At 55.9% G+C, this 24,990-nt stretch overlaps 2 protein-coding genes across 6 annotated transcripts in view; both read left to right on the top strand.

The window, feature by feature from the left end:
• Positions 1 to 16,651, top strand: part of Palm (paralemmin) — a 24,224-nt gene extending 7,573 nt beyond the window's left edge. The window contains exons 1-9 of one of the 5 annotated variants that reach the window (XM_075975611.1): positions 3,045 to 3,222; positions 3,993 to 4,044; positions 4,347 to 4,427; positions 4,780 to 4,910; positions 6,458 to 6,608; positions 8,013 to 8,034; positions 11,125 to 11,184; positions 12,511 to 12,642; positions 14,258 to 16,651. In XM_075975611.1, coding sequence (XP_075831726.1) covers positions 4,849 to 4,910; positions 6,458 to 6,608; positions 8,013 to 8,034; positions 11,125 to 11,184; positions 12,511 to 12,642; positions 14,258 to 14,781 — 951 coding nt within the window. In that variant the 5' untranslated portion in view covers positions 3,045 to 3,222; positions 3,993 to 4,044; positions 4,347 to 4,427; positions 4,780 to 4,848 and the 3' untranslated portion in view covers positions 14,782 to 16,651. Of the gene's footprint in view, positions 1 to 3,044; positions 3,223 to 3,992; positions 4,045 to 4,346; positions 4,428 to 4,779; positions 4,911 to 6,457; positions 6,633 to 8,012; positions 8,035 to 11,124; positions 11,185 to 12,510; positions 12,643 to 14,257 lie in introns of those variants that run through there. The other 4 variants (XM_075975612.1, XM_075975609.1, XM_075975607.1 and 1 more) reach the window with 4 other exon arrangements.
• Positions 16,249 to 24,990, top strand: Misp (mitotic spindle positioning). Its single transcript, XM_075975606.1, has 5 exons — positions 16,249 to 16,372; positions 20,642 to 22,362; positions 22,717 to 22,847; positions 23,830 to 23,868; positions 24,457 to 24,990. Exons 2-5 carry the CDS (start codon positions 20,700 to 20,702, stop codon positions 24,544 to 24,546), a joined length of 1,923 nt encoding a protein of 640 aa, XP_075831721.1. The 5' UTR covers positions 16,249 to 16,372; positions 20,642 to 20,699; the 3' UTR covers positions 24,547 to 24,990.

The following is a 24,990-nucleotide window of genomic DNA, read 5'->3' as shown; positions in this document are numbered from 1 at the left end:
AAGGCCAACCTGACCCTGACCACTAAGGTTAGGTTAGGGCTTGGAGCAGGCTTGAAACCTGAGGTCTGAAGTTGTCAAATACTAGGAGCCCAGGAGACACAGGGTACCCCGAGATAGGGGGCAGCAGACCGGTGGATTGGGCAGGCGGAGGAGGGGTGACCGGCTGCTCTCCTTCTCACCTGCCCTGTGACCACCTCCTCCTGACCAAGGTCACCATCAACTCTTTCCTTTCATTTAGCTGCAGGAATGTTCTGGGCGCTGGGTTCCACGCCTGACCAGCTCCATCCCTCTCATTGTTGTCCTGCTGGGTACTGGAGCTGTCTAGGCTGTGGAGGGATAATTGTGAGCAACCCCCTCATCTCCTATCCCTGCCAGATCTACCCTGTCCGCTGTGTGACCTTGGGCCTGTTGCATAACTTCTCTGGGCCTTGCAAAAACAAAACTGGAAGCCAAGGCTTGGGCTTGCTGTCACTGGATTCCCATTATCTCATCTGGAGCTGAGTTATCTCAGGAGCTCGGAGACAACGCCCTCTGTGGTCCGCAGCCACCCACCCACATCAGCGGAGGAGCCCAGATTCCCCCCCCCCCAAGTGCTTTAAAATGATCCCCAGAAAGGGCGACTCCTTGAGCTGCAGGGTGTCAACAGCTCTGGGACAGTGCCCACCGTCCACAGAGGAGCCCGCAGGTCACCTGTCCAGGGACACAGCCCTGCACAGAAGCTCAGCTCATCTCACAATGGGGCGCATAAGACCTTTGGGGATATGGCCTCTGTTTGTTCATTCCGCAGGGGCTTTTCTCAGTGACTTAACTGCTTCCTCACTCTGTAGCCCAGGCTAGCCTCTGCTTCCCAAGTGCAGGGATGATGGGCATCAGCCGTTATACCCAGCTCCATTTGCACGCGCGCACACACACACAACACACACACACACACAATAAAATGAGTACATGTTTTTTCTTCAAAACGGCTCTTCTGTGTAACTGTAGCTGAACTGGAACTCACTCTGTAGACTAGTTCTGTAGGACCCCGACCTCCTGCATGCTTGGGGGGTGTCCGCCCTCTCAGCTCCCCAGTCTCTTTTCATTCTGTATTTTGAGACCAGATGTTACCTAGTTTTCCGGCTGGCTTTGAGTTCACTGTCCTCCTGCCTCAGATTCTCTGTTGCCGAAATCACGGGCATGGCCCTTTGATATGACTTGGGTTTAATGATTTGCATATTCCCCCTTAACCTTCACTGCCTGGTCCAGACCCTCCCCAGAGAGATGTGTGGGAACGCCAAAAACCAAAATGAGAGAAAAGGCAAGGGCCTTGCCACCCTCCAGTCGACACCCCTTCTCCCCGCTCCAGCCCAAAGCAAGTGGAAGCCTCACAGCCGCTCAGCGCTGGGCCGGGGGTGGATGCTCAGCGCAGGTCCCTCCTCCACACTCAGGGCCTCGCGTTGCCATGGGAACAGCGAGGTTGCCAGGGCGACCGCCTCCCGCGGGCCCGCCATCCATCACAGCAGTGGCGCCTGGGGGTGGGGAGGGTCACGGGAGGGACTCAGCTGCGCGCCTGTACTTGTGACCGTGCGACGACAATCTGGGGACCGCTGGGCCAGAGGGATGGAAGCTGTCTTCTTGGGACGACTGAGAACATTGTCTCTATGCCGACTGCCTATGTCCACCTGACTTCCTCGTCCGGGCTGGCCTGGGGACACTGAGCGCCTTGTCTCTACCAGCCCAGCAGCCACACTGCCCCTGTGCCCAGCCTGAATAGCCACCGGATTCTTTGGTGGGGGAATAACACACTGGGTGTGTAACTCCCCACGGCCCGTTTCTCCCGAGGGTCTTGAATCTTTCCAATTTTATTTTTAAACAGAGCCTCTGGCTGGCTGGGAACTCACTCTGTAGGCTGCTGCTGCCTCTGGGTGCTGGGATTAGAGATGTGTGCCACTGTGCCACCACTCCTGGAACCCTGGGAGTCTTGGCCCTTTCCCCTGTGCCCTGTTCCTAGAATGGAGGAGGAAATGTGGGGTACCACAGGAGCAGCACCTTGGCCCCTCTGGGTATTAACATTGGGCCTTGGAGAAAACTCGCCAGACTGGGAGACCAGGGGGTGCAAAGGTCTGGGTAGAAGAAGAATCTGAGTCTCAGTGACTGGAATAGACTCAGAATAGACTCGTGGAATAGAGCAAGGAGGAGGAAGGAGGGGCAGGGAACCAGCAGGTAGATAGGCGTAGCTAGATCTGTGGGTAGGCGGAAGGAGGGGCGAGGAACCAGCAGGTCGATCCGTGGGCTAGGCTGCCTCAAGTGGAGTCTCAAGAGGTTGTGTGAGTGAAGGGGAGGGCTGGGCTCTGATCAGTGCTGTGAGAAGCTCGGGTTGTTGGGAGGAGGCTCTCACCAAGCTACGTGGAGCCTCACTGAGGACAAAGGGAAGAGAGGAAAGTCAGGCCCAATGCATGACCCAGGTGAGGCAGGGGTTTTGAAGGCTAGTATGGGCAATTTAGTGCGGCAGTGTCTCACTACAGAAAGCAAGGAGCACAAGCCTTTAATCCCAGCACCCAGAGGCTGAGGCAGGCGGACCTCTGAACGGGACGAGTTCAAGGCCAGCTTGGTTTACAGAACTAATTCCAGGACAGCCAGGGCTGTTAAACAGAGAAACCCTGTTTAAGAAAAAACAAATAAACAAACAAGCAAAACAAAAGAAAAAAACAGCTGGGTTGTGACTGAGGAACGACACTCAGAACTGGCTTCTGGCATCCACACCTATCTGTATCCACGTGTACAAATTCATGTACCACACACACACACACACACACACACACACACAGAGTAAGAAACAGGGCTGAAGGCATGGCCACCGTGGAGCCCCTGCTTATCATGTCCAAGGTCCCATCCCCAGGCCCGTAAAAATAGATAAACCAGTGTGTGCTCACTCCACCAGGCCCCGGGAGGCACTGAGAAGGGAAGGTGCTTCCTGCCAGGAAAGGAGCAGCTGGACAGGGTCACCTGCCAGGGCATGGGAGCCAGGTCATTTCACAGGCCTCAAGTGAGGTCACGAAACTGAACCCGAAAGTGAGGGCTTGGGAGGCGCCGCTGGCTCCAGGTTGCCTGGGCGGATTTGGGTGAAGGCTCTTCGCTGTGGGGCCTGCTGGACCGCCTCCCTGTTACAGTCCTGGACAGGCTCAGAGCTGGGTGTATCTCCTGCTCCTGAGTTGCTCAAGTGGGAAACTGAAGCCCAGAGAGGTACAGGGAAGCCTGAGTCCAGGCCAAGGGTGTTGAGCATGGCTGTAATTTCAGTCTGTGGAGATAAGGCATCAGGAAAGTGGGGGTGGGGGGCTGGGGAAGGTGCCCGAGGCTAGCCCCTGCCACCAGCTGTCTCAGGAATAAGGGGAGACAAAGCCTTGGCTTTGCCGATGCTTTGCCCTGTGTTCTGGGGAGACGCACTCTGTCTCTGGAATCTTGGGCTGTCATTTAGTTTGCAGGGGTGGGAGGTTGAGGGGGAGCTAGGGCACCCTTGATCCCCCCTGTGTGTTTGCAGGGGTGGGAGGTAGAGGGGGAGCTAGGGCACCCTTGATCCCCCCTGTATGTTTGCAGGGGTGGGAGGTAGAGGGGGAGCTAGGGCACCCTTGATCCCCCCTGTGTGTTTGCAGGGGTGGGAGGTAGAGGGGGAGCTAGGGCACCCTTGATCCCCCCTGTATGTTTGCAGGGGTGGGAGGTAGAGGGGGAGCTAGGGCACCCTTGATCCCCCCTGTGTGTTTGCAGGGGTGGGAGGTAGAGGGGGAGCTAGGGCACCCTTGATCCCCCCTATGTGTGACTTGGTCTAGAGGAGGGTCCCTGGGGGTCATCTTAATAGATCTAGTCTTTCCTGGGAGGTGATGCTCACTCTATTAGTTGATATCAAGCCTAACAGCACCCTTTCCTGTACACATCCCAGCTCTCTAGGCCTGGAGGTCACACCTTATGGGGGTCTAGGGTTGGCGGCGGTCCTCTCTGACTTTGTCTCCTATATTCAGGGTCCTGGCGACAGACACTGTGTCCCAGCAGGAGCGGCTTCAGGTCATTGCAGTGAGTTCCTCCCACTGTGGATTTGAGGTCGTGAGTGGGTCGGAAAGGATGGGGTTCCAGGATGCTTGATGCACAGTCTGGGGCTCAGAATTTGGGTACAGCAAGCAGAGAGTTACCTAGGGGTCCCCAGAAATGAAAATAGACAAGTGGGGGAACTGAGGCTAGCATTTGTCACAATCTAGGCCCACAGTCAGCTGATGCTGCTATGTCCAGGTCCCCCTAGCTGTGTTGTGTACGGTTCATAGGGGTGCTGGGTCCTACCCACCAGGTGATGCGGCCCTGACCTGGTCCTCCACTCGCAGGAGAAGCGCAGGAAGCAGGCAGAGATCGAGAGCAGACGGAGACAACTGGAAGATGACCGGAGACAGCTGCAGCATCTTAAGGTGGGGCCAAGGGGGGAGGGGAGGGGAGGGGCTATGGGTGGGGTCGAGGGGGTGAGGGCAGGGCGGGGCTATAGGTGCGCCGAGGGGAGGGGAGGGGTTATGGGTGGGCGGGGGAGGGAGGGGTGGGCTCTGTTGGAGCCCTGGTCTTTGGGATGGACCCTGGTCTGTGTGGGGCCTACGTGGGGCTACTGGCATGTGTGCCCCTTGGAATGGTTTGGGACTAAGGTCACTGGACTCCAGCCTGACCCTGACTGACCTCATTCATAACCCTAACCTTAAAATGAATCCTAACCCTGACTTTGATCCAGTCGTGGCCTTGCCTGGATTCTGAGCCTCTTCCCTGCCACCCTAGTCCAAGGCACTGCGGGAACGCTGGCTGCTGGAGGGGACGCCGTCCTCGACCTCTGAGGGCGATGAGGACATGAGGAAGCAGATGCAGGAAGATGAGCAGAAGGTCCGGGTCCTGGAGGAGTCCATCGCCAGGTGGGCAGTATGGTCTGGGCCTGAGGACACTTGGGGACCCCCGCATCAGGGATGGGCATGTGTCTCATTGAGGGTCACACAGCGCCCAACCAGTGTGGCTGTGGACACAGAAGCTGCCTCGGGTTTCCTCCTCTGGGAGTCCTGGAGGAAGGGAGGTACCACCACCAATCTCCCTGAGGGCTTCCTGGCGCCAGCCCAGCTGGCCCTTGCAGCCCTAATAGAGACCACAGAAGCAGCTGGGCCTGCAGGAAGCCGTAGAGGGGTCCGGACAGGGAGAGCAGCCTTCCGCCGTGGGGGCTGTAACAAAACACGAGTGTTTCCGGCAGGCGGCTGGTGGGGGTCTGGCTGGGAGAAGAGGGGTCGGGGTAGAAGTAAATTACTAACTTCTACACTGTCTGCCAGCAAGGAAGGGACACCCATATGAATTCAGTCTGGCCACGAGAGACCTTGTCTATGGGGTTGGCTGAGATTTCCCTGTCCACGTGGGGAGCGGTGTAAAGATAGCATCTGGGGCCTTCCTACACGTTAAAGGAGCTATGTGCGATCAGCGAACTCCCCGGGCTTCTGTTTTCCTTCTTATGAACCAGTTAGGGATCCCGTTGAGTGTTTTGTGAGGTTTTGGTTTGATTTTTGCCTGGCTGGTGAAATCAAAGACCAGGGTGAGCCTAGGACAAGGCTCCGCCTCTGGCCACGCCCCAACCCCCTCACTGGGGATTCTAGGCGGGGCTCCACCCTGACCACGCCCCCAGCCCTTCACTGGGGATCCTAGGCGGGGCTCCACCCTGACCACGTCCCCAGCCCCTGACTGCCCTCCCCCTCCTCCTCTTAAAAATTCTTTGATTTTGTTTTTTTTTTAATCTGAATCTCTATAGCTCATTGCCTGCCCTAATTGGTTTTTTGGGACTTGTTTGTACCGAACTCTTCTGATGCTTGTGATAGTGACACACATTTTTCCATTGTCCCTACAAAGCTCACCCTTCCTGTCAGTTGTAAGTGGGAGAACAGGGAGGGGAGTCTGAAGCAGCTTAGCACACAATGGACTCAGCCCTGCTGCCTGCTGGCTGGGAGAGTCACAGAATCACTAGGCCTACAAAACAACAAAACATAGACCCGGTGAGATCACTCAGAGGGTAAAAGGTGCTTGCTGCCGAGCCCGAGTTCAATCCCCAGAACCCACTCCTATGGTGACCTCCACACTGCGCACACAAAAAACTTGGCATTCCTTTAATCCCAGCACTTGGGAGGCAGAGGCTAGCCTGGTCCACAGAGCAATCTCCAGAACAACCAGGGCTATACAAAGAAACTCTGTTTGTGTGTTTTTTTTTTAAGATTTTTTTTATTGTTTTGTTTTTGGAGACAGGGTATCTCTGTGGCTTTGGAGCCTGTTCTGGAACTAGCTCTTGTAGACCAGGCTGGCCTCGAACTCACAGAGATCCGCCTGCCTCTGCCTCCAGAGTGCTGGGATTAAAGGCGTGCACCACCATGGCCCAGCACCAAAAACCTAAATTTGAGGAGCCACCGTGTGTGACCTTTCTCTCTCTACAAAGGCTGGAGAAGGAAATTGATGTCCTGGAGTTTGGAGAGGCAGCGCCAGCCGCCCCAGAGGAGAACTCCTCAGCCCGCAGCCCAGTCCGGCCTCTGTCTGCAAGCCCAGCCAAGGAAGAACAAAAGTCAGATGCCCTGGTGAATTCTCAGCAGGTAAGAGGCTCCTGGAGAAGCCAGGTCCTGGGTGACCCGAGAGATACTGCTTGGATGGACTCTCTGGGGTCCATTGCCTCTGTGTGGAAACCACCTCTGTGCCTGTGTGCTGGCGATTCCATAGCAGCCAGGCCTTGGCCCCAAATGGAGCCCACCCTCAAGTTTTCCTTTCTACTGCTTTTTTTTTCTTTTTCTTTTTGAGGGGGGTGGTGCTGTGCACTGAACCCAGGACCTGAGTCGTGATGGAGTAGTAACCAACAATGATCCATCCTTAGCCTAAAATCCGTATGTTTAATTTTATCTATTATAGTCTCCTGGAGAACAGAGGTCCCGCTGTGGAGTCAGTTCTGTCCTTTAATCTTTTTTTTAAATATTTATTTACTTATTATGTATACAATATTCTGTCTGTGTGTATGCCTGCAAGCCAGAAGAGGGCACCAGACCTCATTACAGATGGTTGTGAGCCACCATGTGGTTGCTGGGAATTGAACTCAAGACTTTTGGAAGAACAGGCAATGCTCTTACCCTCTGAGCCATCTCTCCAGCCCCCTGTCCTTTAACCTTTATGTCGGTCCCAGGTCTTTAGACTTGGTGGCAAGAGCATTTGCCCTGTGAGCCGCCATCTCGCTGACCCGAGTTTTGGATCTTTTGAGGCGATTTCTCACTTGTGTTTCTCAAGCTGGTCCACCTTGGCAAGCCTGCTCCACCACACCCAGCTGGCTATGTTGTTTTTTATTTCTCTGTTGTGTGGGTGTGATGTCTGTGCGCGCATGCTGGTGCATATGTACACAGAGGCCAGCAGGGACCGTGTGACTGCCTCAGTGCGCATGCGTGTGTATGTACGTACACAGAGGCCAGCAGGGACCGCGTGACTGCCTCAGTTGAGCTCCACATTATTATTATTTTATTTATTTATTTATTTATTTATTTATTTTGGGGCCAGGGTCTCGCTGTGTAACCCTGGGACTCACAGAGATCCTCCTGAGTATAGAGATTAAAGGCATGAGCTACCATACCTACCCATAAATCACTTTTTTTAAACCTCCGTTTGATGGAGGGAGGACCAGACTTAGGGGTCTGCTAGCTGACCAGAGGGGCAGGGCCGGCCGAGGACGCGCTCACAGCCTGTGTATGCTAGGAAGGAGCTGTGCTGTCCAGCCCTGGTCTGTGTGGATCTGAGCCCGTCGGGCACGAGGACGGCGGGCAGCCTTCCCAGAGCGGGCGGGCTTTGAAGGTTGAACAGGAGCTCTTAGGCACAGGTTGACAGAATTTGCTGGAGACCCCATTAGGGGTTGAGCCTGTCTCCCCAAGACTCCCAGCCCCGCAGGCCCATTCATCAGCTGGGGCTGGAGCTTAGGGCAGTAAGGGAGGCGGAGCAGCTCTAATCCTTCTCCTCTTTTTCAGATGCCGCTGGGCACCCCGAAAGGTAAGCTTCCAACGGGGAAATGCGGCCTCTGGTGCCATCTGGTGGTCAGAGGTGGGATGGCGGGCGAGCGTGGAGGAGCTAGTGTGGAAGCTGGCTGGGGCGGATGCCCTGGGCTAACCAGTTCACAGCCAACATCTGTAAAATGTCACACCCGACACCCCAGTGTTGAGGACACCAAGGCGGCAGGATCTGGGCTCTCTGGCTGGTCGGCTCGGCCTTATCAGCTAGCTTCAGGGCTGGGAGGTGGCAGACAGCTCACAGCAGCCTGTAACTCCAGCCTCAGGGGACCTGGCAGGCACAGACACACCTAATTAAAATAGAGTAAACTCAGAAAACGTGGAGAACGGCAGTGGATACACAAAGTGTCAGGTTCAGGCTTCCATCTGTGCATGCACACTCCTGTACTCGCCTCAGGAGTAAGTATATATACCACACACATTAAAAAAGAGATACCAGAGCCGGGCGGTGGTGGTGCATGCCTTTATTCCCAGCACTCGGGAGGCAGAGGCAGGCGTATCTGTGAGTTCGATACCAGCCTGGTCTACAAGAGCTAGTTCCAGGACAGGCTCCAAAACCACAGAGAAACCCTGTCTCGAAAAACAAAAAAAAAAAAAAAAGAGAGAGAGAGAGATACCAGGCGGTGGTGGCGCACACCTTTAATCCCAGCACTCAGGAGGCAGAGGCAGGCGGCTCTCTGAGTTCGAAGCCAGCCTGGTCTACAGAACAAGTTCCAAATATATAAATATATGTGTGTGTACATACACACATGTGTCATATATAAATACACTTTTTAAAAGCAGAGACTCAGGCAGCCTGGCTGGCTTTAGACTCAGTATATAGCCAAGGATGATCCCTCTGATAACTGGGAATAACTGTGTGGTGCCAGGGATGGGACCGGGAATTCCTGCAAGTCAAGCGAGCGGTCTATCCACTGAGCCCCAACATAGCCATATTTATTTATTTATTTTTGAGACAAAGTCTTCATCCGCATAGCCCAAGCTGTCCTGGAACTCACTATGTAGACCATCCCCAGCCTCTGGCATGCAGCACCACGCCAGCCCAGGTCTGTGTTTCCTGCCCAGTGCAGCTGGCGTTGCTGGCAATGCGGCTTTAGGGCTCTCTGGCCTGATTTACTGTTAATTATTCATAGGAGATTGTCTCCCGGTCTTGCTGTAGTATTAAAAATTAATAATTAAAAGAAAATCCATGCAGGCCTCTCAGGGATTTTGTGATAGTCATTTTTGTCTGGATAACGAAAAGTCTGTGGGGTTCAGCTGGGCTGCCTGTGGGGCGAGGGGCCCTGGGCATGCATAGGTCTGGGGTGCAGGTCATGTGTTGGGGTCTGGGGTTCAGGTGCAAGTGTTGGGGTCTGGGGTTCAGGTGCATGTGTTGGGTCTGGGGTGCAGGTCATGTGTTGGGGTCTGGGGTGCAGGTCATGTGTTGGGTATGGGGTTCAGGTGCAGGTGTTGGGGTCTGGGGTTCAGGTCATGTATTGGGTCTGGGGTTCAGGTTGTGTTGGGTCTGGGGTTCAGGTCATGTGTTGGGGTCTGGGGTTCAGGTACAGGTGTTGGGGTCTGGGGTTCAGGTACATGTGTTGGGGTCTGGGGTTCGGGTGCAGGTGTTGGGGTCTGGGGTGCAGGTCATGTGTTGGGGTCTGGGGTTCAGGTACATGTGTTGGGTCTGGGGTGCAGGTCATGTGTTGGGGTCTGTGGTACAGGTCATGTGTTGGGTCTGGGGTTCAGGTCATGTGTTGGGTCTGGGGTGCAGGTCATGTGTTGGGTCTGGGGTGCAGGTCATGTGTTGGGTCTGGGATTCAGGTCATGTGTTGGGTCTGGGGTTCAGGTCATGTGTTGGGGTCTGGGATTCAGGTCATGTGTTGGGTCTGGGGTTCAGGTCATGTGTTGGGTCTGGGGTTCAGGTGCAGGTGTTGGGGTCTGTGGTGCAGATCATGTGTTGGGTCTGGGGTTCAGGTACAGGTGTTGAGGTCTGTGGTGCAGGTCATGTGTTGGGTCTGGGGTTCAGGTCATGTGTTGGGTCTTGGGTTCAGGTCATGTGTTGGGGTCTGTGGTGCAGATCATGTGTTGGGTCTGGGGTTCAGGTGCATGTGTTGGGGTCTATGGTGCAGGTCATGTGTTGGGTCTGGGGTGCAGGTCATGTGTTGGGGTCTGTGGTGCAGATCATGTGTTGGGTCTGGGGTTCAGGTGCATGTGTTGGGGTCTGTGGTGCAGGTCATGTGTTGGGTCTGGGGTTCAGGTCATGTGTTCGGGCCTGGGGTGCAGGTCATGTGTTGGTCTGGGGTTCAGGTCATGTGTTGGGGTCTGGGGTGCAGGTCATGTGTTGGGGTCTGGGGTGCAGGTCATGTGTTGGGTCTGGGGTTCAGGTCATGTGTTAGGGTCTGGGGTGCAGGTCATGTGTTGGGTCTGGGGTTCAGGTGCATGTGTTGGGGTCTGTGGTGCAGGTCATGTGTTGGGTCTGGGGTTCAGGTCATGTGTTGGGTCTTGGGTTCAGGTCATGTGTTGGGGTCTGTGGTGCAGATCATGTGTTGGGTCTGGGGTTCAGGTGCATGTGTTGGGGTCTATGGTGCAGGTCATGTGTTGGGTCTGGGGTGCAGGTCATGTGTTGGGGTCTGTGGTGCAGATCATGTGTTGGGTCTGGGGTTCAGGTGCATGTGTTGGGGTCTGTGGTGCAGGTCATGTGTTGGGTCTGGGGTTCAGGTCATGTGTTCGGGCCTGGGGTGCAGGTCATGTGTTGGTCTGGGGTTCAGGTGCATGTGTTGGGGTCTGTGGTGCAGGTCATGTGTTGGGTCTGGGGTTCAGGTCATGTGTTCGGGTCTGGGGTGCAGGTCATGTGTTGGGGTCTGGGGTTCAGGTCATGTGTTCGGGTCTGGGGTGCAGGTCATGTGTTGGGGTCTGGGGTTTCAAGTGAGTCAAGCAATCTGGGGTTCCAGCACATGTTAGTCTTTATGCGGGACTTGGTTGTCTGTGGAGCAGGTATTTAGGTCTGTATTCATGTTCCTGGAGGGATATTTTGAAGTGATCGTGTGATCCCTTCTCTGACTCCATCTTGTTTTCCACCCTGCGCCCCGTGCAGAGAATCGCATGTCCTCCACACCAGTGCGGACTCCGGGGGGATCCACCATGATGAAGGCAGGTGGGTTAGCCCCTCCTCCGCACCCTGGTCTGGCAGGGTGGGGTTCTCCCAGACCTCAGTACCCATCTGCTTGGCTGCAGCACACCCACCCACCGGCCAGCATGGGGGCTCTAACCCAGCGCCCAGCGGCTTCCATTCCTAACCTCAGCACACAGGCTGGACTCGCTCCCACACACCTGAACACGCTTGCGTCAGTTCCTGCCTGCTCCAGGGGTCCGTCCCAGCATCACACACTTCACGTGGGACCTGATGTGTTCTGTCCTGGGGGAGGGAGGGCCGCAGGAGGCCTAGAATTTCTTGCACAGGGTTCAAGTTCAGGAGGCTAAGGGCGTTTCTTAATCGAGAAGGTACCACCAGATACGGTTCCTCCTGTCCCCCCAATCTCTTCAGCCAGTGACTTTGAATGGTGCACACCCTGCCCAAGTGAGTAGGGCTGCCATGCAAGCAGGTATTTAGGTGCAATCAGTTATTCATTCAACAAATGCTTACGGAACCAGGCATGGAAGAGGGGGAGTTGGTATTCTGATTGGTGCAAGTGGCCGTCCAATTAACCTGCGGAGGAAAAGGAGGACGAGGACGCTGTTTTGGGTCCCTGACCTTGCAAGGAGGGCCTCTCTGGAAAGAGTAGGACTACTCATTCAGCTGCGTGCTTACGAGTGCCCTCTGCTGGCTGCACGGAGAACAGACACTGGTCCGGCCTGGGTGGGTGGGGTGCTGTGTGGGTCAGCAGAGGACCATTCTAGATGTTTCTGGAGGTGACTGTGATGGAGAACGAGCCAGTGGAAGTGGACATCGGGCTACAATGGAGCCCTGCGGACCCTGTCTGGGTCAGTGTGAGGTCGGCTTGGGATACTAAGGGTGGCCGTTAGGGCTTGGCATTTTCCATAGCGCCATGAGGAGGCTGGTTGGTGGGGGACACACACGGTCAGTGCCTGCCTGGGCAAATGCTGTTCAGATTCATCTCATGGGGCATGGTGGCGCTCACTTTTAATGCCAGCACTCGGGAGGCAGAGGCAGGCGGCTCTCTGTGAGTTCGAGGCCAGAGTCTGGTGGCTCAGCAGTACACAAGGACATGGGGTCCTGGGTGGGACGGAAGCGCGGGCTGTGGGTTCTGAGCAGAATGCTGATTTGAACCCTTAGCATTAGGAGCTGTAGAAGGTGTAGAGAGGAGAGGGTCAAGACTGGGTGCTGTGCCCAGTGTCCCCAGTGTGGCTGGCATCACTGCTTGGCTCTGCTGCTATCTTTCTTCCCTGGCTTGGTCATAGCCCGGTGGGGGGTGCCTGAGGGAGGAGGAGCCTTAGGGTAACCCCGTGCCTCTCCTGTCAGCCATGTACTCGGTGGAGATCACAGTGGAGAAGGACAAGGTGACCGGGGAGACCAGGGTGCTGTCCAGCACCACACTGCTCCCCCGGGACCCACTCCCTCAGGGCGTGAAAGTCTACGAGGACGAAACAAAAGGTATGAGAAGCCACGCCTCCTGCAGGGGCACCCGCAGAGCCCAGGTCGCCCTCCCAGTCCGTCATTCAGAACCTGGGGAGTACACTGGGCACAGGTTCAGCAAAGCTCAGACCTGCCACTCAGAGCCGGCGTGAGGAGGGAGCTTCTCAGAGGCCCACAGTTGCCAGCCAAGAGAAGGGAGCAGCGCGCCTGGGAGCCAGTTGGCTCAAGGGCTACAGGGGAGAAGGGACCGTGGTCTGGCTGGAGGGGTACTGGGAGCTGTAGAAGAGACAGCTTCTGGATTTTTTATGTGCCGGTGGTGCTGGAGACAGAAATCAGGCCTCCAGAAGGCTAGGCCAAGGCTAACAAAGCCACGCCCCCAGCCCCTCACTGGGGATTCTAGGCGGGGCTCTACCCTGACCACGTTCCTAGCCCCTCACTGGGGGATTGTAGGCTGTTCTTTCCAGCTTTCCTGACTGGCTTTCTAGGTGTTTTCCAGGACTAAGCTGTGGAGAAGTCATTTTGAAGGAACTAGGGTACATCTAATCAGGGACGATTTTAGCGGGAGCCTTAAAGTCCAACTGGTCCCCTTCTGATTTTTAAGAAATAAATACATATCCTGTATGGTTTATGAGGTTTGGTCCTTGGTGTACAATAATCCTCTCTGCTTTCAGAGCATCCCATAGCCCAGAAGAAGCTCCGCATCCCCACAAGCTTCTCCCCATTCGGTCCCCAGCCCCCATCACTCACACACCCACTTCTGGTCTCAGAACTTCACTGTTTGGGGCATTTCCCATCATGGAGTTCCACACTATGTGGCCTTCTGTGTGAGTCTCTCAATGAAGAGTACCTGAAAGGTCCTTCCGTGCTACAGCGCATTTAGAACTCCCCGCCTTTTCACATGATACTCCGTGTGACATGTGGAGGGACCGTGCTGTGTGTCTGTGTGAGCGCACGCTGTGTCTTGGGCGTGACTGTTTAAGGACGGGTGTCCTTTGCACGGTCCCACTCACATCTCTCTCTCTCTCTGCTGCTCCACCGTCTCCTCTCTCTGGGGACCCGGAACCAGCTAGACTGGACCCTGGCTGCTTAGCAACAGCAGGGGCTCCGTTTCTTTGGAGACTGATGGATTCTCATCTCAAGAGCCCAGGCCCATGGGAGAGGTTTGACCCTACCTTCTTCACCCCAGTATCACCAAGAGGCCAGCCAGACACAGTGGCTTCTCTTCCAGAGGGTGGAAAGCTGACATCTGGGGAGGGTAGCCCTGAAATTTCCTGGATTCCTGGGGCCACCCTGTCTTCTTCCCCCGCAGTCTAGGATCCAGGAGGAGTTTGCCAGGCTGAGGTCCAGGTGTGTTTTTGGGGCTGCAGACAATTGGTCCCCTTGGTGAGGAGACACTACCCTTAGCTCACCACAACTCAGAAAGTGAGTCAGGCCTGTAGTGCACACCTGTGTCCCAGCACACAGGAAGCCGAAGCTAGAATTGCCGGGACTCATTGCAGTCCTTCCTCGGTCCCCTTGAGCACTGGGACGCCAGACGTACACAAGAGCTGGCTGTCACAGTGGGGTCTCCTACAGTCGCCCAGCCCTGCCCTTGCAGCTCCCCAGCTGACTCTCTCCGTGTGTCCCCACACAGTGGTCCATGCCGTGGATGGCATCGCTGAGAACAGAATCCAGCCGCTAAGCTCCTCCGAGGTGGAGGAACTCATTCACAAGGCCGATGAGGTCACACTGAGCGAGGCAGGGTCCACAGCCGGGCCAGCGGAGCCTCGGGGACTCTCAGAGGATGCGACCAGGACCACACCGGCAAGGAGGGAGATTACAGGAGTTGCGGCTCAGCCAGGAGAGGCCACATCGGGCCCACCAGGCATCCAGCCCGGTCAGGAGCCCCCAGTAACCATGGTCTTCATGGGTTATCAGAATGTGGAAGATGAAGCAGAGACCAAGAAGGTACTGGGCCTGCAGAACACCATCAAGGCTGAGCTGCTAGTGATCGAAGATGCAGCCACCACCCCCAGGGAGCCGGCGCCGCTCAATGGCAGTGCGGCTGAGCTCCCAGACACCAAGGAAGAGAACCAGACCGGGCCCTCAGCCACTCCCAGTGATGCCCAGGATCTCGACATGAAGAAGCCTCGCTGTAGATGCTGTTCTGTCATGTGACCCGTCGGGGGCGCTCCCGCCCCCATCCCCGTCCTACGCTCCACACTCCGCCCAGCAGCCCGGCCCTCCCCGGTGCCTGCCCACCCTCACCCTCTGCCTCATGGGCCCCAGACACGTGTGTGGTCCCTATGCACCTCTAGTCGCAGATGGGGGGGTGGCTCTGTCCGTCACCACTCTCCACACTCACCCCAAACCTCTGAGCTGTGCGTCTTCCCTTGGTGAGAGACAGGCCGACCCATCTCAGATCTGCTAAGAATGGGGACCGCCCCCCACTCCAGATCACAGCAGGTTTACACTGGCGACCCACACACATCATGGTCTCAGCCTGGTGTCCCCTTGCCGCCCCAGGCCAGCTTGTCTGTGCCTTATTGCTACTTTTGGGGGTTCTCTGAGGGGGACCTAAAGAGAAGGTCTCCCTGACCAATGTGCCAGCGACCTAATGTGGGCAGATGGGGTGAGGCCACACTTCTTTTGAGACTCAAAGTCCTAGGGTGGAGGACGGGCACCTGTGGATCCCCCCCCCAGTAAGTAGCAGAGCTCAAAATGGGGATACCCCTTTACTGGTGATGGAAACATCACCCCCAAGATGGGGTCATTGTTGGCAAGGCCCCACATCAGCCAGTCCCTCTCCTGGGTCCCCCCACCATGCACACACTGGGCCCTTCTTCCTGGTGCTAATTTTGGGACCCTTGGAGTCACCTCTGCCCTCTTGTCTAGTTGGCTTGGACCAGGGTCCTCGGTTTCCCACACACACCATACCCCAGCAATCGGGGGGGGTATGTCTGCCAGCGCTGCGGAGCCTAGCCTTTCCAGGCAGGTTTAGGTCGCCCCACACACACCTTGGGTGGGAGTAAGGGGATTCCCCCATCTGCCACCTGGCTAGACAGGAGCCACGGCAGGGGATCACCCACCTGTGGGCAGGCAGCAGCAGCCACTTTAGTTCCAGAGGCGCTGCCCTGCACACAGACACTGGCGCAACCCTTTCCTCCCTCACTGGCTTCGCAGGACCACGCCTGGTCCAGGTCCCTTTCCTTGGGACTCCAGCCCAGTGTGTAGGGTGCAGGACCACCTGTGGGGCCCTGTCACTACCCACAGCCGCAGTAGGGCACGCAGAGGCCACAGGGTCTGTGTCCTGTCCTTCCTGTGGCCTGGAGGAGAAGCGCTCTTCCCTGAGGGGTGACCCGTGGCCATGGCCATGGTCATGACATCCCTTCCTCTTCCTCCTCTGAGTCTGCCTGAGTCCCTCGAGCCCTGAGCCTCAGCTGAAGTGCCCTTGCTGCCCCCTTCTGCTTTTGACTTGTGACGAGGCCCCACCCTTCACCCCATGTTCTTGACTTTCCCAGAGAAAGAAATTAAAAAAAAAAAAAAAGAAAAGAGAAAAGAAAAAAAAGTGTGCAGAGCCAGGTTGCTGCACTTCTTGGGTTTCATCTGGGCGGGAAGGGGTGCGGCCTCCTGGTGGTGGAGCCATAAAAAGGCCAGGCCCAGGCCCGACAGGACACAGGAGAAGCCTTCTCTCCCCTGCGGCCACTGCACCCTTCAGGGTGCACCCCTCACGGTGGACCTTCCCCAGGACTCTGCGGCACTCAGACAGGTGAGGGGCAGCTGCGGGAAGCCACTGAGGGCCTTGGCTTTCATATCTGCTATGTCCTTGTACTGCGAGATTGGGGTAGAGAGGTCCCCATAGACACCCCACAAGCTCTGAGCTACGTTCCGAGGAGTAGTAGAGGCCCAATTTCTTTCTTTCTCTGTGGTCTTGGAAAAATTTTTCTCCTTTGGCCTCAGTTTCCCTATCTGTATAGAAGAGCTGGCTAGGAGCCCTGTGTTCCCAGCACACTGGGTATCCCAGGCTTGAATAAAAAGTCTAACCCAAGCTGGCCTCAAACTCGCAGCTATCCTCCTGCTTCGGTTTCCTGAGTGAGTACCAAGATGTCAGGTGTGTGGGTTCAATCTGGGGGCCCTTTGGGACTCAATTTCCCAGTGGGAGTGTCCAAAATGTGGAGAGAGAGTTATGAATTCAGATCCTGCCTGACCTGTGGGATTGGATGTGCCCACTTCTGCTCACAGCTATAAAGAGGTCCAGATGGACCCTGGGAGAAGCTGATGGACCCCACAGCCTGGAGGGAAGAAAGGACAGAAAATCAGAGGGGCCCCTCAAGCCAGCCCTGGGGGGAGGTGTCGGGAATCCCAGCCACTTGGACCCAGAGGGCAATGGTGGGTGTCTTGGCCTCCTTGTATTGGGATGTAAACCTCGCCTCTCTGGCCAGTGTTCCTGGGCGTTTTATTTGTTTTTGAGTTTTGGAGACAGGTCTCACTGTGTAGCCAGGGCTGACCTCAAACTAATAGCAATCCCACAGCCTCAGCCTTTTGAGTTCTGGGATGACAGGCCTGTTTCTCCATATGAGGTTTCTCTGGGCATCATGTGAACTTTCGTGTGTATGTGACCTGGAGAATTCCTATTTCCTGAATGAGAAAATAAGGCTCAGACGGTTGGCTAGGATCCAATCCAAAGCCCCGCCGACCCCTCCCAGAGAACAGCGACCTGAGACCTTCACCCCGAGTTTCGTAATTCCAGCCACGATGCATGCGAGGTTGGAGACATCCACACGAGTCCTTGAGTCTCGCTCGGTCAAAGGGATCCCACGAGCTAGCCCAGGCTTGGGATTCGGTCTCTCCATTCCACGGGGGCAACAGGCGTTTGTGCGATCTCAGGCAGGAGTAGCCCCCGTTCGCAAAAGTGGGAGGATGGGGACGCCGGGCAGACACGGTTCCGGCTCTGTGGGCCAAGGCCCGCAGCGGGCACCGTGCCAGCCCTCGTAGGCCTGAGTATCGTTTTTCTGTCTTCTCTGGACTTTGTTTCCCAAGTCCGGGTGGGGACGGGGAGGAGGTGCACACCTGCTCCTGGGTGGGGCCTCCGTCCCCTTGGCAACATGTGGCCAGGGCAGAGCCCAGGGGCCTCCCTGCAGAGGACAGAGCCTGAGGCCAGGAGGCAGCCTGAGTACCTGGAGCTGGCAGGGAGGCTGGAATGGGGAGATGAAGAACCTGTTTGCGGTGTGCCTATTGGCAGTGTTGAGCCTACAGGGAGTCGTCCTCCCACCCCACCCCCAGTCTGTACCTCCAACAGCCTTGGCCCTGGCTGGGGCCCCACACTGTCCTCCTGGATCTGAGAACTTGCTATTACCCGCTAACTCGAAATAATTCCTGGGCCTATGTGGATAGGACTTTTATCTGCACCCCAGAAGTCAGAATCCCAAGCCCTAGACCACTGAGAAAGAGACGGAAACCACAGATGCTGTCATAGGCAGAGGTCTGTAAACCCATGGGTTTGGTGCTGTTCAGGCTCAGGCTAACCCAGGGATAGCTCAGGGATCAGCCTTGGACTGGTTTCCCCAGGGCCAGCTATCTAGGCAACAAGGAGGCCCTGAGGCGCAGGACAGACAGAGGACTCCTAAGGACACCACCCTACTAGATGACCTGCTGGCCCCACCAAAGCACCTTTGCCCTGCGGGTAGGAAGCCAGAGCAAGCAGGTGTGCCCGCAGGGACCATAAACTCAGTTTCTATAGGGAGCCACAGTTCCAGGGTAGGGCTGGGTAGAGCAGGCTTCCTGGAGGAGGAGGTCCTAGCTGGGAAAGAACGGGCTCCATCACTGTTAGGGGAACTTGTAACTCCACCTCTCTGTGCCCCCTTGTCCTCGATGGGCAGAGCTAACAACAGACCCCTGTGGAGAGCTGAATACCTTGAAGGGGCCCTTTGTCCCCACCAGGGCTTCTGCAGACTGGTTGCCAACCACCATCAAGCAGTGGCTCCTTCGGGGACCCTAAAACCCCTGCTGGATCTGGAATTTCATCTGTCAGATTTACAGTCACTGCAAGCATCTGTTGAGAGTTTGTACCAGGCACAGAGAGCTAAATTAGGATTTGTTGCTGCTGCTACTGATGATATTGTTTTTGGTTTTTGAAACAGGGTCTCTCTATGTAGCTCTGGTTGGCCTAGAACTCACAGAGATCCTCCTGCCTCTGAATCCCAGAGGTTAAAGGAGTAGGCTGCTAACCCAGCAGAACTCAGGTTTATAGATCCTTGGCAAGGCAGTCCTACCTGTGCAGCCCACAACAGAGAGGGGCCCAGTGGCCTTGAATCCCAACCAGGAGCTCCACCCTCTGACCTGAGTCACTGGGGAAGAATGAAGTCCCCACCCTACGGAAGGATGACACCCTTTCTCTAGAGGTCGTGACTGACTGTGCACACATTAGTCAGCACATGAATGTGGGTGCTCAACAGCTCTGGGCTAGAGCATGGGAGACAGCACCCAGGGACTGCAGCGGAGTTCACCGAGTCAGTCTTTATAGGTGCTTGCCTATGAGTTAGGAATATCCACCCAGATGGAATGGAATCCTCCCATTCCCCAAGGCTCTGACGGAGAGAGCAAAGTGTGGGCGGCACAGGGGAGATTGCCCTCCACAGGAGGATTGCTGGAAATACCACTTGAGATGCCGACTGGTGGCAGCTCAAATGCCTTTAGTCCTAGCACTCGGGGAGGCAGAGGCAGGTGAAGCTGTTAGTTCAAGGCCTGCCTGGTCTACAGCTAGGGCTGTTGCACAGAGAAACCCTGTCTTGAAAAAAACAAAGCAAAACAAAAAAGAATGGCTAGGGACAGGGCCCTGCCTAGAATCCACCAGTGAGGGTCTGGGGGCGTGGTCAGGGTGAAGCCCTGCCTAGAATCCACCAGTGAGGGTCTGGGGCGTGGCCAGGGTGCCTCCCCGCCCCGCGCCCCTCCTAGAATCCCCAGTGAGGGGCTGGGGGCGTGGCCAGTTGTACATACTTGCTGAGCTTGGTGACCCTCTGGATTGCACAGTCAGGTTGTGGCCTTGAGCATTGATTGAGGGCAGCTGCAGACTCCAGGAAACTGAAGAAACAAAAAGCAAAAGCAGGTCTGAGTGCCAGGAAAGGAGCTGCGGGAAAGGCTGAACCCTAGATACCAGGTCAGGGTGTCACCCATGGATCTGAGCCCTACCCAGGTCCAGGGACAAAGTTCAAGACACTCCCGGTTCTTGGCTTGGTGGCACTGACGAAGGTGCTGTGAAGATGGTACCAGGTGCTCATGGGGACAGAGGTCCCAGGTGCTGTGAAGATGGTACCAGGTGCTCACGGGGACAGAGGTCCCAGGTGCTGGGAAGATGGTACCAGGTGCTCATGGGGACAGAGGTCCCAGGTGCTGGGAAGTGGACTTTGCTGCACTCTCTGAGCCCCAGTTTGCCCACCTGGCAAGTGGCAAACTGAGTCTCCAAGAGCCAAGTGAAGGTCAAGTGCAGAGATAGCAGACGCGTTTCCTTCTGGGAGTTAGTGAGGGATGGGGGCGGCCTGCTAGAGGGGGCGCGGCATCCGTGCTGGGAGGCCTGCGGAGACTCCTCAGTCGCAGACTGTTTAGACGAGAGGCCAGCGGTAGCCGTAGTCGGGTGACTGAGGCACAAGGATTGGGACGAGTTTAACACAGTCTGCACTACAGATTGAGAGCCTGTCTCAGGAAGACTGAGTAGAGATCAGACAGGAAAATGCGTTTGTCATCTGAAGCTTTGGGACATCTAGGAGCTCAGATGTTATGGGGCGATGCCATGTTGGGGTTAGGATGCCGGGCGGTGGTGGCGCAGCCTGTAATCCCAGCACTTGGGAGGCAGAGGCAGGCAGATCTCTGGGAGTTCGAGGCCAGCCTGGTCTACAAGAGCTAGTTCCAGGAAAGGCTCCAAAGCTACAGAGAAACCCTGTCTCAAAAAAAAAAAAAGTGTTGCCTGTCAGGGGTCTCCTGCAGTCCCCGGAAGCTGTCCCTGTCTCTAGATTGTCTGACCTGGTGTCCTCTCCTCCCTAAGTGAGCCTGGAGATCTCCAACTCCCGGGAGGAAGATCACGCACACCCAGACCCCTTGAGATGGATCGTGTGACCAGATACCCCATCTTCAGCAACCCCCATTCAGCACGTGTCACCAGCTTGGTGCTGGATGAAAACACCAGCTACACCGTTGAGCTGGTGGGTGTGGGGCCCGAAGCCGGTTGGAGCCATGAGGATCTGCAGACCTGGTCCACTGAGTACCAAACCAGGCCAGATGTAAAGAGAACAGGTGTGTCCTCCACCAGGCAAGTCTTCCTCGGCCAGTCCTCTCCGAGGTCACTGTACTTGGAGGACGAAGACGAAGAGATGGAGGCATACCACCTGGATGACACCAACAGTGCCCTCCACAGCCAACCGAGGGACCTGGATGCCGAGCGCTGGGCGGTCATCCACAGCCAGGCCATCAGGAAGGGCAGCACAGTGGCCACACTCCAGGGAGAGCCCAGGCCCACTGGCCAGCCTCGGCCCAAGTCCACTGATGAGATCTTGGTGGACACGGAACAAATTGATTTCCTGGCTGCTCGGCAGCAATTCCTGAGTTTGGAGAAAGCGAACACGAACCCCGTTTCTTGGAGCCCCACAGCCAGGGAAACCTTTGTGCAAGCCCCACCAGGGGTCAGCCAAGCCTCCAAGATCTCCGCCAGGCCCCACTTAGTCAATGGCTGTGCCATACCTACCGTGCCACCAGCGAAGGAGGTGACTTCAGAGAAGACTGTCCATGTCTCCGCAGCTGGGCAAACAGTAGCAGTTCGTGCAGCTAACGACCCTGGCCCCTGGACCCGAGCAGAGTCTCCTGAGACCCCCAAAGAAACTCCCATCGAGAGAGAGATTAGACTGGCCCAGGAGCGTGAGGCAGAGCTGCGGGAACAGAGGGGGCTTGGGCGGGCAGCTGGACATCAGGAGCTGGTTCAGATCCCCAGTAGGCCGTTGCTCAACAAGGTGAGCCTGGCTGAGTCTCCAGGGCGCAGAGATAGGGGCCGCCCATCCCTCTATGTGCAAAGGGACATGGTGCAGGAGACACAGCGAGAAGAAGACCATCGTCGGGAGGGTCTGCAGGTGGGCAGGTCGTCCACACCCGACTGGTCCTCCCAAGACCTTCGGCCTGGACTCCAGAGAAGCCTGAGTTCTGACTCCATCCTCACCCCAGATGCCCGAGCCACTGACCCAGCTCCAGAGGCAAGAAAGGTCAACCGGATCCCACCAGATGCCTACCAGCCATATCTGGGCCCTGGGACCCCCAAACTAGATTTCTCAGCCTTTGGAGTATACAGCAAGCCAAATGGTGTCTCCACAGAGGACACCAAAGCTGTGACCTTCCAGAAGGCAACAGAATCTCCAAGGGATGTCTCAGAATATTCTAGAAGGTCTCTGAGCTCAAAACAAGAGCCCTTGAAGCCTCTGCGTGCCAATGTGGGTGTCGTGCAATTAGAGAATTTCCACCTGCGTCCACTGCAGTTCAAGGTCCCAGACGTCCCCCAGCAGGCTGAGACCTCCCATACCTGGGGCTGGGAGGTGGCCGGAGGCCCGGTGTTGAGGCTACAAAAGTCACAGTCTTCTGTCCTGCTGGAAAGGGAGGTGGAGGACGTCCTGCGGAGGGAGCGAGAGGTGGCTGAAGAGCGGAGAAATGCCTTCTTCCCAGAGGTGTTCTCCCCAGGGCCGGAGCAAGAGGAGCAAGGCTCCCGGAGCTCCTCCCGAGCATCTGGTAAGCGGGGTTCCAGAGGGTGGCTGTTCTGTCCTGAGGTCTCAGGGGTGGAGGAAGTAGATTCCGGAGAGAAAATGCCAACTTTGCTTTAGATTTTTTGAACACTGTTATTGGACCGGGACAGGTTAGCAGCTGCTTATCTTATTGATGGATTGCTCCTCTTGATTAATCACAAATTCCCCACCTTACTTCCCAGTATCCATGGCTCACTGTCTGTCTAAAGCTCTCCTGGTGTCTACTCCAGCCAGGCTGTCACAGTGGGCTGCTGTTCGCCTGTCTGCTTCCCTGTCTTTGTAAGTACTCCAGATTCTTGTCCAGAGACCTCCCTGAGGACACCGTCTCTGCCCCCCACAGGCATCACCGGCAGCTACGCAGTGTCAGAATCCCCAGTATTCACCCCCGTCCAACTGCATTCAGGCCTGGTGTGGAAGGTGCAGGCCCCTGAGGACACCGCTCTGGGACAGAAGACAAAAAAGGAGGTGTGGGTGAGTGGACAGAGCTGCTGCCCACGGGGACTGGGTGTTTCTTCTAATCCCTGGGTTTCTAGTCTGAGGGGGACACAAGCAGGGGACATTTATTGTGGGGTCACTCTCAGGGTCAAAGGTCAAAGACTGATGAGGAAGAAAACAAATATCAAATGGTCATTACCACCATTTTGTTTTTGTTTTTACTTTATAAGACAGATTCTTGCTCTGCAGACCAGGCTGGTCTCGAACTCCCAGAGATCCGCCTGCCTCTGCTTCCCAAGTGCTGGGATTAAAGGCGTGCACCACCATGGCCCGGCCTGACACCATTATTTTCATATGTGAACCCGAGTGCCACTGTGCATATATGAAGATTGTATGACAACCTCTGGTTTGATTTCTCATCTCCCTGACCCCACAGTCATGGGTCTGCCACACCCTGCCGGCCACACCACACCCTGCGGCCTGCAGGCTGCACAGAAACCACACACACCTTCAGGTCTTGGCATCAATCCTTCATGGCTACTGAGCTCACAAAACCAGTCTAATTTCAAGATGGGCAGTGGCAGCGCTCACCTTTAATCCCAGCACTCGGGAGGCAGAGGCAGGCGGATCTCTGTGAGTTCGAGGACAGTCTGGTCTACAAGAGCTAGTTCCAGGACAGGCTCCAAAGCTACAGAGAAACCTTGTCTGAAAACCAGAAAAAGAAAAGAAAAACAAACAAAAAAACCCTAAGTCTGATTTCAAGTGTAGGTACCAGGTACCTGGACCATGCTGGGAGGGTCCAAAGGACATCACAGAGAACAGCACATGTCTGACCCTACCAACCTGGTCTCACAGCCTGACCCCATGGTACGTGGAAACAGATGGCGGGAGACTCTGGGAGAGCGCCACCAGCTGGGCTTCCAGCTCTGAAGGGATGATTTGCCTGTGAGAGGACTTTCAGGCGGGCGCAGGGGCTGGGCAGCAAGGATGAACACTGATTCTTGTTCCTTTCATGCAGTATGCCGGAATCAACTCCTCGGACCGCGTCAACTCAGAGGTGAGTGAGCTCCAGAGGGAAAGAACGCGGTCTGTCCCTTCCTGTCAGCACCTCTACCATAGCACTGGTCACTCAGGACCGCTACTTTGCTGACAATCTGCTCTGTTGATGGAGTCTGCCTGGGATAGATTGTGCTGTGATCTACTTGTGATGCCTGCCATGGGTACAGATTATGGATAAAGCTCTGAGTGAGGTTTTTTTTGGGGGGGGGGTTGTTGTTGTTGATTTTTTTTTTTACCAGAAGACAAAGATTTCAACAGGAAGAGCTGCAAATAAGAAATTATTGTTATTATTATTATTGATAGTCTCACTATGTAGCAAACTAAGCTGGCCTCAAACTCACACTCTTCCTTCCTCAGCCTCAGCCTCCTGCGTGCTGAAATTATAGACGTGACCCTTTCTAGGCTGAGGCTGGGCGTGACTTCTTTGCTGTGGAAGTCAACAGAAGTCTATGTTTCTTTGCTTGAAGAAGACGGTGTGAAACAGAGGAGGGGAGGGTCTCACCTCGCTCTGCGCCAGACCATCCTGCATGTCATCAATGGGGAGGCAGCTGGGGCGGCTCATATGTCCACACCTCTCTGTGTGCAGGTCCTGGGAGCCACGCGAGTAACAAGACACAAGAGCCTCTTGGCAGAGCGCTGGGAAGCAGGCATCTATGCCAGCGAGGATGAAGACTGAACCTGGAACAAAGGACGTCTACTCCCCTTTGTCCAACCCCAGCCCCATAGAAGCTGCCAGACCCGCCCCCGCCTCTGCAGCCACGCCTGGCCCAAGCTGATGTTTGTGGCCTGAACACTGGCTCTGTTTTCCTGGGGTGGGGAGTACTTCCTACGTGGGGGTGGTTCTCAGATGGGGCTAAATGATAATTCTGCCTGCTCTTTGCTGAATGCTCTGGTCCAAGGGTAGGATCAGGCTGCCTGCCATGGGATGTAATGCCCTGGAAACTGTGGGTCCAGGGCTCCCCTCTTACAGCCCACAGCCTCTCTGCAAGGTGCGCCAGTGGGGAGCAGAGCCCAGATCCACCACCCGACAGAAAGAGGCTTGATCTAGGGACCTGCCACTGCAGTCTGGCCAACCCTGCACGTGTCTGTGTTGCTACTAATAAACTTCCCATGAGCTGCC

This window comes from Microtus pennsylvanicus, chromosome 6, assembly GCF_037038515.1.
Source record: "Microtus pennsylvanicus isolate mMicPen1 chromosome 6, mMicPen1.hap1, whole genome shotgun sequence".
NCBI lineage: Eukaryota > Metazoa > Chordata > Mammalia > Rodentia > Cricetidae > Microtus > Microtus pennsylvanicus.
This window is presented reverse-complemented; position numbering and strand designations above follow the sequence as displayed.